Genomic DNA, 14194 nt, shown 5'->3' on the forward strand with positions numbered 1-14194 from the left:
TCCCCAGGAGTTTCACGCGTGGCTCAGGCGCTGCCCCTCGCCCGCGCCTCGAGCATGCCGAGAGCCGGCTGTACCGGCGTGCCGAGGCGCCGCGCTGGCGTCGCGCCCCGCGGTCGCGGAGGGGTTGTCACGGGAGACTCTTCCTTTTAGACGTGGTGCGGTACGGGAAGAGCGCTAGGGCGTTTGGARAAAAATCGATAGATTTAAATCTTGAAGGGTTTGGAGTCTAACACAGCTGTTTCGTTTAATACCGTGCTGCACGCTGTTGGAGCGGGTGTCAGCTACCGAAACGCGAAATGCGTGTTTGCATTTGTGAATTGAATCTTCAGTCGGATCTGTTGGCTTTTCCTGTAGAAAATGAAGGCAGAGAGCTAGGTTTGCTCAGCAGCTCGTGAGGATCCTGGCACTTGCGTTAACTTAGAGGTGATCCATCTTCATTGGAATCAGACAGACCATCACGGAAAGCACACAGCCTGTTTAYCTTTATTATTGGGGGCTTTGTTAGCTCTTGGGCTGGAGAAATTCCAATTTGGACTTTTGTCCAACAGATTTGTGATTGTATGAGGATAAGTTAACGATGTTTCCAACTCAAGGCACTGAAACAGCGTAATTACCGGGTGACTTTTGAGGAAATAGAGCCCGTGGAATAGAAGAAAGTGTGTGAGGTTGCGGGGAACAAGGATTAATAGAAAGACCCAGGGAGAAACGAGACAAAAAGTGGGAAACTGAGGGCAGGGAAGGACAAAAGAAAATCTGGACTGTATTGTTTCATCAACAAGGTTATTGTGCTGTGTGCATTAAACTGCAATCATCCCGTATTGTTCCTCTTGCTAGACCAAGGCTGACATTTTTTTTTTCTTTGCATTTGAGGTTATGATGACAGAGAAAATGATCTCTTTCTCTGCGACACCAATACCTGTAAATTTGATGGGGAGTGTTTAAGGATTGGAGACAGTGTGACTTGTGTCTGTCAGTTCAAGGTAAGAAGATTGAGATTTCATTCTTTAATTCATTAATGAGAATACAAATCAAGGATCTCTTTTTACAACCTATCACTTGGCAATTTATCTCTCTACATGCAGAGAAGTTAGAGGGGGAAACCTGGCAGCATGTATAAAGAGCTGGCAGGAGAACCAACTGGTGTCAAGAAGACATAAGTTTCTCTGGGAAAATGCAGATGCTATGGTTTTAAATATCCCTTTGGGTCTGCAGTTTCAGACTGTGCATTTCTGATTCTGTTTCTCTGCCCTTTTATCAAGGATTTAAAGTCCTTTCTAAATTCACTTCTGATACAGATCATGGCTTACTGTATTCAGAGTTCTGATCTAGTTAAAGAAATGGATCTGTAATGTGCTTATGCAATATCTTCAGGAAGGCTGCATAGTGACAATGCCTGCGATCGTTTATCTGCTCTGCTGATCAGATTAAAAAGAAATCCCTCTGTTTCAAAATTATAAACCTCCTGTATGTTTCATGTAGTTTTAGTGGGCTATTACCGAGTAGTAAGGGTGTTTGCTTCTCTTTTTATTTCTCCTCTCTCCTTCTTGCAGCTAAATCTAAACCTCAGGCGTTCTTATAATCATACGGTTTCATTATGAAGGATTCCATTTAGTATGTTTTAGCCAACTCACGAAACAGCTGTGCTTTACATAATGACCTGAATAAAAATTGAACAAATTAAAGGGGTTTTAAGCATGTACCAGCACGTGTTGTATATACGTTTATGCCCCTGTGGTTTCTTGCATTTTAATGCAGAGCTRAAGTTATGGAACTTGAAACACTGATTGGAATGTTTACAGTAGAACAGGCCAAAGAGTGCATAGTTCAAAATTGTGCACATCTGTAATGATTAATTTATTATTGAGCTGTGATAGATTATTCACTTTGAAGCATGACAAGTATCATTTGTATTTCTAGAGCCAGATGCATCTTAGGAGAATAACCTTAAGGGAAAAAAAATCCCTCAATTTCTAATAAAGAAGAATTTTTCGGTTTTAAAAAGAAAACAATTGTTTGCTACAGTTACTGCAGTGATTGTGTTTCCCATGTTGAGGGAGTGATCGTATTGACCTTTTTTTTTTCCCCCTTTTTTTAAATCAGTTTCTAGTTTGCATATGATCAAATCTCAATGTCGAAATATTGTTTCGAGCAGAGCAGAAATGAGCATTTGCCTTGGCTCTGCATCTTCAGTGATTTGGGGCTGGTGTATTTTCCTAAGAAAAAGCTGTAATGGAGTGAACATTTATGACTTGCCTCGTTGTCTGGTGCAAGCTAGGGCAGATGTTGTGCAACAAGTACTGAAATCTTAGAGTATCTACAGAGAAGATCAGATTTCTGYCTTTGGTCTGTTTGGTGTTGGCAGCTGGTTAAAGCAATGGACCAGCAGCCTGGAAGGAGCAAATCCAAACTTTGTTAATGGCAGGGAAGACGRTGGCAGCTACGTTTTCCCAAGGCAAGGATGCTAGTGACTTGGGATAAACAAAACCTAATAAAACCCTCTGGGACATACTGTCTGATCTTTGAGAGATCAATGTTATCTATATGCTGAGTTGAACAGTTCTACGAGGGGTATTTGAAACAGTTAGATAATCAGCGTGTGAATATGTAAATGTGATCAAAAGAACGAAATGGACACTCGTGGGCCTGATCGCTAGTAATCAGTAATAAATGGGCTGAAATCAGTAGTAATCTTTGCCTTGGTTTCRGTGGCCATTGGATCAGGCCTCACAAGCATTCGGAGCTCTTTCTCTTGATTTCGGGCGTTCCTGGAGCTGTGGATACGGCTGTGACCTTGCAGGGCAAAGTACCAGGGGCTGAGTCTGTTCTGGCGCTGCAAAGGGCYGTGCTGGTGCTCCGGGTTTCTGTCGTCACAGCCGTCTGCTTTGATACAGACAGAGCTGGGGGGATGTTAGCTTCTCTTGTAACACCAGCGGACAAGGTGACAAGCCAAAACGATATGCCACCAGAGTAGAAAATTAATTTCTAATGCGTTGTCTGTGGCTGACTGAGTCGCGCAGAGGCAGCCAGGTAATTTGTGTCGCAGGTAAGGGGGTTCTCCATCTGAATTCAGGTCCCCCGTTCCAGAGACAGCTCTCTGGGGTGACRGTGAGCAAATCAATAGCAGCCGACTCATCACTATAATTACTTTTTATGTTTTCTCCAGAATTTGCCAGGGGCTTTAAATGTGGCTTGAGAGAATAGACAAGAACTGAAAGCTGATTTTTGCCTCCGTAGTGTTTGAAAGTCCTGGGCTGGCTAGCCCATGTCTTGAGGGACGGGGGAGGCGGAGGTGGGGAGCAAGGCTGCTGGAATCTGGGTCTGGATGTTTTTTAAATCAAAATCACAGGCGTATAATGTCTAACCAATTGGGGAGGGTAAAAATTAATTTCTCGTTATTTGAAAAGGCAAGTCAAACCAAACTGCCCTGCAGGAGCTGAGCTGGGCCTCTGCCCTCGGACAGCAGATAGGTGCGTGGAGAGAGACCTGTACCCCAGTGGAGAGAGCCACCTCCCGCCGCGTGGAGCGGCGCCGGGGGCTGGTGGCTCTGAGCAGGGCTGGCTAGCTGCCCCTCAGCCCCCGGGGCTAGTTGTGGCCAAGGAGACTTCCCAGCTGACCAGCRCTTCTTGCAGCTTTGTAGGCCCTGGTGATTAGCAGGGTCCATATCCAAGCCCTCCTGAACCCATTGGTCTGGCAGCCCGTCTTATTTTTGGACGTGTCTGTGAAGTCTGAAAGGGAAAGGAAAGCAGAGTATTTCGGTTCAGGTTGCGTGGTTTTCTTCTTTAGTCACCAAGACTGCAAGTGCTCGTATTTTATACGTGAGGAGTCCTGTTTTTATGCGAGCTAGATCCCTCATGCTTTAGCATCTGTGAAACTGGAACGTTACTTGGCCAACTTGTAGCTTTATATTGAATTTCTGGAATAAATTTTCACACAAAACAACTGGTTTGGGGAGTAGTTACTCTACTCCCAAGGAGCAGGGAGAGGTCAAACTTCCACAGCATTACCAGGAGGAGGAGGAGGAGGAGGAGTTACACAGGCCGGTCATTTCCTTTAGAAAACAAACCCTCTCTGTTAAAGGACCCTGATGCTCGCAAAGCCTGTTTATTTGCCTTTGCGAGCGCTGTGGGTGTTCAGGCCTGCTGGTGCTAAGGTAGGCAGCCTTTGCCAGATACTTGTTTGCACGGGGCACGTTCGTTTCCCTTCTTCGCAGGTGTACTTTAAAAACCCATGTGCATAAGGGAGAACTTGCCCGGATGGCACCATGCCTCTGGGTTCGGTGAGAGTTTTGACGTGGCTTTTACTGAGTGCTTGGTCAGGCCTTAAGCGAGGGACTGAAAATCATTCTCACATCCAGGGCTTGATGTATTGAATCCTAAACCAATGACAAAAATGGATTGCTAGACTGAGGAAGCTATGACAGTCTAATATGCTCCACTACTAGAAAGGAACACTTGGTGACAATAAAAGGCTGCGAATGCTATGAAGTATAAGAATCTGGGCTTACCAGATCACAAGTTACCTGACTACCAGAGCTGGGTAGACATTCCCATCAGCAGTTCTGTTTTCTCTCCCTCGGTAAGGTCCACCATGGTTTCAGCCCAGCTCAAAGCCAAGCAGGAGCCATTCGCAAGCTTTCACCACTTCTGCTCCCCGTGGCTCATGAACAGCTTCTTAGCGCCTTCTGCCCATCAGCATACCCATGGTGCAAAGGTAGCGGTGGAAGGAGCGGGGAGCAGACGCAGGGAAAGACAGCTGGCGATAAGCAGTGTGAGAAGGAAAAGGATGCATCGTGTGTAGGTAGGCAGTTAGCGACACCTCATCGTGGAGTGCCCTTTACCTCACCTCTGAAGCCAGGTTTGAGTATGTCAGGAGCCAGATGAGAGAGGAGGAAAAATCTGCAAGGGGAATTAGTCCTTCGTGGAGCCCTGGTGTCTCTCAAATATGTTGTAAAATTGTCAAGCTTTGGAAGAGGTTCTGGCCAACCTAACAGCAAATCTGTCACTGATTCCTTTGGATCAGGATTTCACTTTTGATGTTTTATGTTGTTAATGTGGGGCCATTTGGCCTTCCAGGTTTGAAGCTGAGACAGTGTAAAAGGTCTTCTCGCTCAAAGTGAAACCTACGGAGAATTTGCCACGATTTGCATGGTCAAACACTGTTTCTACATGTAGCAGAGCCTATTGAGACACTTTGGGCCCAATTCTGTGCAGATTGTCCTGACAAAAGGTCTCAAAGGTGTCAAGCAGATAAAATGTAAACTAACCATGATTTGACACTTCATACTTTAAAAAATTCACATGATTGTATTAATTGTCCTGGTTAAGTATTTTGTATCGCCCTCCAGGGATTGCTGTTGAGCTTCTGGATGAAGTTCGCTCTTYTGTTTTTAATATTGCTCAGATTTGGAATCTAATAATGAAAATAGCATGGAAACGCTTTTTAATCAACTGTTTAAAATCTCTGAATCAAGGAGCTCTTTGTTAGATGAGGAAGGAGAAGATTTCTATTGCTGTTGTTGCTYGTTTCCTTTCCTGTTTTAAAAGAAGAGAACACTGGAGGTGGGCAACAGCCCTGCAAGACTTGAGAAAATATAATGCATAAGGAAAATGTCATTTGATTGGGCCCAATCAAAATGTCACTCTGACCGACTATGAATAATTTCTTGGCAACCACTCTCTGTGGAGGCCTGCAATTAATGTAGTTAATCATTTCTGTAGTTGTTCATATCAAAGCATATTTGGTATTTATAACTCTGGAATTTCAGTTCTGCATTTCATATTGTGCATTATGTACACACCTAAGGTACTTTGTGGTGTAAGATAGCTAAAAAGGTAGTATGATTTTTCTTAATAAATTTTACTTGGGTTTAAGCAGAGGTGAGCATTTGTAAATAATAATTGTGATCGTTCCATCTGTTATAATTAAACAATGAGGCATGCTAGGAGTACAGTAATCATGAGATAATCATATCCCTTTATAATTACCACGTACAGGGTACGTCCAAGTATTTCTGAGCCTCAGAGTGTGATTATCTTATAACTGCACCCTGTAGGTTGCCCAATTTTCAACATAAAATGGAATTATTTTTATTAAAATGAACAAGAGAGGGCAGAGCTATGTTTCAGTGGTAGGGCAAAGAAAGCCGACGGTGCGCAGAGGAGCCGAGCAGAAGTTTCAGCTGGAGGAGGGGTGTGTTACTTGTGTAACCGCTGTGCTCTGCAGAGCCCCGACTCGAGCTGAGCCGCCAGGCTGCAGCTCCCGGCCGCTCGCCGCGGCAGTGAGAGCTTGTGCCTTTGGGAGCGTCCCAGTCGGAGCTCGCTGGGGGCAGAAGCGTCTGCAGAGAGAGGGGTGGATTGTGGTCGTGGTTCTCAAAATAATTAGCTTCTCTTTGAGCTGTTCTAATTATAGCTAAGGACTTAAATGGAGAATTATGCACACACACAGATGGACACTTCTGTGTGTGCGAAGGACTGTGTCCGTAGCAATGAATGTGTGTGTGACGGAGGAGGTGAGGAAAAGCSTGGCTGTCTGTCATAATTTGCCTGTTGCCCTCCAGGGGAAGCACGTGAAGCACTGTTGCAGATCAGAGGAACAGCGCGTCTTGCTTGCTGTTTGGTCTCTGGCAGTGGCCCGTCCTCCTCCTCCTCCTCGCAGAGGAGCAGACCTCGCCGGGGGCAGCTCGCGGACACTTTGCCCACGCAGATCAGTTTTGCCCCAACCTACGTCGAGTCTGGCTTATACCCCTTTCCCTTCTGGCTTTTCAGTTTTCCCTSTGCCCTCCCACTGGTGGCTGTAGGAGAGGAGACGCAGACAGCAGCTCCCGTCTCGTTGTTCGCCCGGGTTTTTAGTCCTGGACTGGGGGGGGGGGCAAGGTGAGGCTGCGCCCCGCCGTTTGTGTTACTAACGCTGCTCTTCCTTCGTCCCCCTTCATCAGTGCAACAGCGACTACGTGCCCGTGTGCGGCTCCAACGGCGACACCTACCAGAACGAATGCTACCTGAAGCAGGCCGCCTGCAAGCAGCAGAGCGAGATACTGCTGGTGTCGGAAGGATCGTGCGCGACAGGTACGCGGCGCTCCGAGGAGGGCGSCGGGGAGGTTCATTTATTTTTTTAATATTAACCGTTTGTCCCTTCCTCGCCATTCCGTGCACTTGAGTGCTTTTACTACAAATAACTGGAAGTGAATTAAACGAGCAGACGTCTGGTAGATGCGCAAGCACATGACTGCAAACCCCTCCTTAATCTAGAGGGGATAGGATTGGAGTATTATGGCATGTAATTCTGTTTCTTAGACTTTTCTTCATGTATTTAGGGCCGGATTCCCGGCTGGTACGCTGCAGCGGAGCTGTGCGGACGGTRAAGAGCCACACCAGTTTACGCCAGCTGAGGGTTTGACCCAAACTGCACTTAATTAACAGATCTGTGCAGTAGTTCTTTCTGGAGTTCTTGGAGGAATTCAGGGAAGAGTATGTGAAARCTGACTGTTATTTCTTGAGACATCTTTGCTTAACTCTGACCATGGTGAACTTTATGAAAAAGCTAGAAAAGTGAACGAGCAAAATCTGACAGGAAAACCRACTTGCTTGTGTGCAGGAGTTCTTGATGTTTTCCTTTCATGYTCGCTATCCGTTAGAGCTGGGCAGTGAAGTTAACTTGAAAAGAATGGAAGGAGCAAGTCTTTGTTCTTGAGAGAATTCTTTAAACTTAAAGCGGACTTTTTTTTCAGGTGAGACTGGAGGAGTCAATAAAAAGTGCATTAGAGATACTTTGTGCAGTGCCATAATTTTGTGTTTCTTACACCTAAAAGCAAATAAACTTCTTTCCCTGGAAATCTGGTTTTCTCTGAAGCTCCTACCTGACAATTTTCAAGAGGGAAAAAACATATGCTGCACTCTTCTTTTGTCTGTAAATGGGTATTAAATGGAGCTCCGGCTGACAAAGCCTATTGTGGCACAGGAATTCTTTGACTTAGTAAATTCTCTCAGCGYGACAACTAGTCTTTTTCTGTTTGAACTTTTTGATTAAAAGCATAATTGCGGTGCRTTGCCGCGTCTTTTGTGAGACTTGCTTGTTACCAGCGATGACCATGTTGGAAGGATTCTCTCTGAAACGCAGGGTGGATTCCCGACGCAGGGAGGARGAAAGGGTTTCCTGAAGTCTTGGTCGTTTGGCCTCGTTTTCCTCCTCTCAGACCTGCCGCCGCCGCCGTGGTGCCCTTGGGGCAGACCGGGCTCCTCTGCGACTGCGGGCGGAGCGAGGGAGACGCTGCTCCCGGAAAACAGCCTTCCGCTGGCAGGCCGGGAGGGGCCGGGGCAGGGAGGGTGCGCGGTGCCCCCCAGCAGCAGAGCAGCCCTCCTAGGCCGCGGCAGGGAGGGAGCTGGGCAGGAAGGTCCAGGAGACGGAGGGGGACCCGGGGCCCGTTTCCCCCAGACAGCCAGCGACCGTGGCCAGTTCACGGTGGAGAGCGGCGGTGGCAGGCGCACGTCCCTTTCTCGGTCAAGCGTTTTGAATCAGTCTCTGGCTTTTTTTTTTTTTTTTCCCCAAAAAAAGGTTTGATAGATCTACTTAAACAAAAGTTTTCTTTTTTAATGTGAGCAGTGATGGCGTTTACAAGCCAGTTCAGATCCACCARGCCTTACTGTCAGTAAATTAGACCTCGTACTTCCGTGCTGACTGAATGCCAAAGGAGCCTTTCCAAACTCTTCCTGTGACTCTCAGTGCTGATAAGTGGATAACCCCCTCACAAAGGAAAAAAAGAGCAGCCTTCCTCCCCTGCCTGCAGAAGAAACCTCCCTTACCGGGTGTTTGGTTCCCTGCGTACGGGTGCGTTTCTTTGCTTTGCCTGGGTTAGAAAGCTTTCTGATGGAGTTCTTGGCTTGGTGATTTCGTGAAGTTGCTCTTCCTGCTTGTGAATCTACTTGTTCCATCCAACAAAACGTTAGCGTGTATTGAGAAAAATAAAGATAACATACTTTGTTTTTAAACTCAGCAGCAGCCTTGAAGCATAACATATTAATCATTTATTTAAAGACTTTGAATAGTAATTTCAGTAGTTTATTTAAACTAGTTATGTTCTGATGAGATGTCAGTGCTTTGTACATATAATGACATTAATTTCTAATTGGGCTGTCATCAGCTAAATGTATTTAAAGATACTGTTTGATGATGATGATGGTATAGTAATGGCCAAGTGAAGTAACTACGTAACTTAACCACACAGCTCCTGGAGCTGCTTTATCAGTCTCAATACAACAAAATGAGACAGAGGCTTACRAGAACATTACAGCACTCCAGGGCCCAGGTTATTTTAGTCTTATAGAGAGAGTTTAAAGAAAAAGAACTCAGACATCAGAAAGATGGATTGAGTGAACTGTGTTCAGATTAGATCTCTATAATTTACCCAGGGATAACATCAAACAGAACATACACTGTAATACATTTAGCTGAACAGTGTTGTTTTACATATTTACAGGATATACTGTAGCACATGAATATAAATTTCATTTTTTTTCTGTCTTCAGATGCAGGCTCAGGATCTGGGGATGGAGGTAAGAGCCATCTTTTAATATTTTTGTGCGTATGTGTACACACATTGTCTTTCACAATTTCAGACTGTAAGTGGATATGCTTTGCAGTTTAGCTGTTACACTGCATATTGTCTTTTGTTTCACTTTTTTTTTCTGAAAAAGTGACATTTTGCATTTTAGTCAAGTCGGAACCTAATAATGACATGCTGTTTTCTAGGGAAATTCAGAAAGCTGTATTACTTCTAATAGGATTTCAAATTATTCATGAGTTGTGCTAGGAGCTCTATCTCCATCTACTGTTACTGTTGCACTCATTTGTTTTATGTTTAGAATAATATTTCTTTTAAAACATGAACCAAACCCTTGGCATCCCCTCACTAGAGGGTTCAAGCCAAATATTTTTGTGGTAGTGGAGAGCATTCTTTATAAAGTGCATGAAGAAATGTCATGGGCAGGAAAATAATGATGCGTTTCTGTAAGAACAGCAGCAAAAATGAAAACATAAAGAGTCAAAAACATATCCCCTCTTTTTTGTGTATAGGGGGATACTGTAAAACATAGGTGAGCTTGCCTTTCAGCTGGGAGGTTTTTATTTGTTTGATTTCTTCAGTGTGGTGATTTACAGGCTTGCTTGTTTAATGCTGATGCTGGATTTGGTGCCTGTTCTTCTGGGGGAAGGATGGTTGGTGGTTGCGGGCTGTGCCATGCCTCCGGGAAGGGAGCATTGCTCTCCGGAGCTGCCCCTGCGTGGGGCCAGCGAGGAAGACTTCCCGGGGCCAGGGAAGCCCCAGGGGCTAGGGCTCGCTGGGGTGGCCGTGGAGGATTACCCGTAAGAGCGGCCCTTGTTTCTGCCTACGGCCCCCCGCGAGACAGTGAGTGGACTGGAGGCCTGGTGCCCCCGGCAGGCTCGAGGAGCTGCACGGTGGGGAGCAACTGTTGGGGGCCAGCTTGGTGTGGACGTCACCCTGGTCCTCACAGGGCTCCTCTGCTTGGCTCTGCCTGCCCCCAGGAGCCGAGCCAGCCGCTCTGCCAGCAAAGCGACAGCCGCTCTGGGCCTTCKCTCCATCTTATGGCCGATCCTGGTCATCAATTCTGGCTGGGTTCAAGTTTTGCAAATGCATCTCCGTTAAACAGCAGATAACACCCCGTCCTCATGCAGCTTTGGTTACTAGTATACTAGAGAGCACAACATATGGGTGAAGTGTTACTCCTAGTGATCAACATCTGTGTTGAGGTGCTTGCAAGCTTTCAGATATTGGACTTGAACTAAAAACTCGATTTTCTGGGAAGCAGCAGATTTTTAGGTGCMTCAAATTCATCTCCCAGAAACCAAGACTTTAAAAAAATCACYAGTCATTTCAAAAAAATTTCCCTAMCTTTACTGTTTTCCTCATATTCTTTAAATTTTGCTTTTGAACTGAGATAGACCAAAGAGAGATTCCTGATTCAATAGTTAACAGAAATATKCAACTTAATTTATATTTGTAGTAGGCTTTTCACACATATGGTCTATAAATCAGTTYTAAAATGAGCCAAGTCACATAAAATTCATCAGGTTATACCAAGGAAAACAGATGAGATTTCATTTTTGTGGTATAAATATGGCAGGGAGGAGACAAACTTGGCCACTTTCTAAAAGTAATAAATTCCAGACTCAAAGAGCATATAAATTTGAAAGCATAATTTCCAAACAATTTCATTTTAAAAGCTGAGGTTGACAAAAGACGAGCAGAACAGGACCTTGGGGACTGACTAGGCAGATAGTAAGGAAGTGGATTTGTGAAGTAGACAATCAAGTTGGTCATGTTTTTAAAGGTCTACAAAGCTGCCTTGTATTATACAAGATTTAGTAGGCAACCACTGGTGTTCTTAAAGTACAAAAGCGTATTAATGTGCCATGCAAAACTAAACCTGTGCGTGTAAATGTTCATCACTCTTTACCAGACATGGTSGTCTTGTAAAGGCTGTAATAAATTTTGGATGTCGTTACAGTAGCTCTCATGAAATCTGTTCCAACACTCATGAGTGGGAGGTTTCTCTGTGAAAAGTCCGCGTTTTAGGTAATAGCATTGTTTTTCTGTTTTTATGAAAATTTTCCTTTCTGCTTCCCTTCAAACAGTTAGYGCTGGGTAGCAAACCACTAACCCATGCAACATCTTTTGTTTGTTTGTTTCCAAAACTACAGCAGTAGTGACTCTCCAGGCAGACCACAGCTCTACTCAGGTCAGCAGCTGGAAACGCAGAGAGGCTAGTGAGTTTCAGGGCTGTCGTGCTGGACGTGGTTAGTGTGGGAGGTGCTGGGAGTGCCTGCAGCGAGGTACCTGACCTACCTCGGGCCCTGGGGAGCCGGCAGTCGCGTTCAGACTGATTGGTCCCACCTCTCGTTGCCGTTGGAGCGCTGCCAGGATGCAGACCAGCACAACGCTTTGGCGTTCCTGTTGACTCCACATCGCGTCRCTCAGGCTTGGCAAACTTTTGTCAAGGTTCACGTTCGCTTTGTGCAGCTGTCGCAGTCTGTGCGTTCGGGAGGTTTGGGGCAGAGAGGGAGATTTCAGTGCAGAATTCAAGTAACGTTGGTACTTGGCTGGGGAGTGGCTGGGATCTCCTCTTCCCTCATGCAGTATCAAAAAGGATCTGAGCTGTGGAGAACACGTGGGTAGTGCTCCTTCTCTAATACAGAATTAACTCAGATCGCAAACCAGTAAAGGACATAAAGCTTTTTTCCAGTTCTTGGAACATACCAACTTTCTTGCTTTTAGTTGGTTTTTCCTATGGCCTGTGTGGTTCGGCAATTCATTTTTGCTATTCCCTGAAATCTTTTTCAAGTGAGGACTTGTAATTGATGAATGGTTCAGAAGTTACTGGAAAGGGGTTGGATGGATATTTGCGAACACATAGTGTGGTCGCGTAATCCTTGTTTTCTTAGGAAAGTAGTCTGAGGAGGAATAGAGGCCATGTTTCACCTGCCACGTTTCCCTCCAGCTTGTTCCTACCTAGGACTGCAGAGAAGTCTTCTCAGTTTAATACATGGGTGTTGGAGTTCTCTGCCCTGCTTTCAGGGATGCTGGAATCAGAAGTCCCAGCTGCTGAGTACTGAATCCTGGGGGCTTTCCAGGTTGATTTAATATTGTTTTGTGCAGCAATAACACACAMGTCCTCTTATTTATGGAGTGATGGGAGATTCTTAATGTCATTTGATTACCGAGCCTTCAGCACAGTTACTTTCAGGGTTATCCAGCAAATGGATAAGAATATTAGGTGCTGAAATTTCTTACTGCTGAAGACATTAAATGAGGACTTAAAATGCATAATCAAAACCTATTTCTGTGTTTTGATTGCATAAACCAGGGGTCTGGCATGGGTTTAAGAACCCATACCCCGTAAAGTTACCAAGGAGAAGGAATAAATGTGAAAGAGTTTGTATAGAGAGTAATGTAGAAATTGTTCTCATCTACATTGTTCTCCAGACAAATGGAGACTTTTTGGAATCCAGGTGATTCATGTGTTGGTCTTGAGCAGCTTGGTAATGAATTCTTACTCGTTCCCTAGCTTCCTTCAAGCAGCAACAAAGTCAAGATGCAATATTYTGTTATAGTTCTTAATGTGCTAAGAACATCTCTCCTTGGTTTCCTTTTTACATTAAACATTCTTTTCTCCCTACGTTATCTGTATTCTTTGCTGTGTTGATTGGCTTTCATTCATGTTCTGATTGATTTACTATGGGTGACTATCTCACTAGGTGTTTCTGTGATCCTTAGCACTATAGTGCATAAGCAACTACATCAAATTAGTTACAGAGCCTCATTCAATTTCCATTAAAGTCCTACTGACTTCAGTGGGAATTGTGTAGGGCCCTTGGGTACACAGATCTTATCCTAGTTTGATTTTTATGTTAATTTTTTTATGATTTAGACTACAGCACAATGAAAAAACAAGTCATCGTTCATCAATATCATTGTCACCATTTATTTTAGAGTAGCATCTAGAGGCTCTAATTATAAGATTAGGACTCCATTGCAGTAGACCCTGATCCTGTGAGGCACATCTTCACAGTGAGAGAGAGATTAAAAATCTATGAAGCAAGAGTCTGAATATCCAGCTAAGGCAAAGGCTGGAAGTTGCATCATGCTCCAGTGGCTGAATTGGGAATAGCACATGCCACTTCAGGGCCAAACCAGTGCTGTCTTCTGAACCACACTCTTTCTCAGCAGACCCATATGTAATGCAGAAAAATGAGAGTTTACACTGTTCCTCGAATTATTCCTTATTTGCCTTTGTTAGATACACCATGAGACTCAACAACCTTTCTACTGCTTTTTTTCCTCTCTTTATCTCCTTTATTTTTATAAAGGAAGAGAGTGAGATTTTTGTTTGTTCTTTTTAGCTTATCCCCAAAATTGAACTCCTTCAATTCTTTGTAGGTGTCAACATGCAGAGCTAATGATAAATTTTGAATTCTAGTCTGCCTTTCCTGCCTACTTAGGGATGTGTGTGTAACATACACATTATAAATCTATTTATAACAACGGTCATCTTGAAATACTAACTAAGGAAAATAGCAAGGAAAAAGTTAACAATTCAAAGCCTAGATTATTTTTAAGGCAAGCTGGAATGATGCAGTTATGGTAATAAACTATTATTCTCAGGCGTAATTAGGCATATTCTTA

At 44.4% G+C, this 14194-nt stretch overlaps 1 protein-coding gene across 1 annotated transcript in view; it reads left to right on the forward strand.

Annotated features, from left to right (window-relative positions):
• Positions 1–296: 296 nt before the first annotated feature.
• The window catches only part of LOC146599021 (tomoregulin-2-like), a 66130-nt gene continuing 52232 nt past the window's right edge, over positions 297–14194 (forward strand). The window contains exons 1-4 of the mRNA XM_085299563.1: positions 297–375; positions 871–980; positions 6935–7064; positions 9522–9577. Of these exons, the coding sequence (XP_085155689.1) occupies positions 297–375; positions 871–980; positions 6935–7064; positions 9522–9577 (375 nt within the window). The remainder of the gene's footprint in view (positions 376–870; positions 981–6934; positions 7065–9521; positions 9578–14194) is intronic.

Source organism: Rhea americana, unplaced genomic scaffold (genome assembly GCF_003343005.1).
Source record: "Rhea americana isolate MKP2758 unplaced genomic scaffold, rheAme1 scaffold_15, whole genome shotgun sequence".
NCBI classification, from domain to species: Eukaryota; Metazoa; Chordata; class Aves; order Rheiformes; family Rheidae; genus Rhea; species Rhea americana.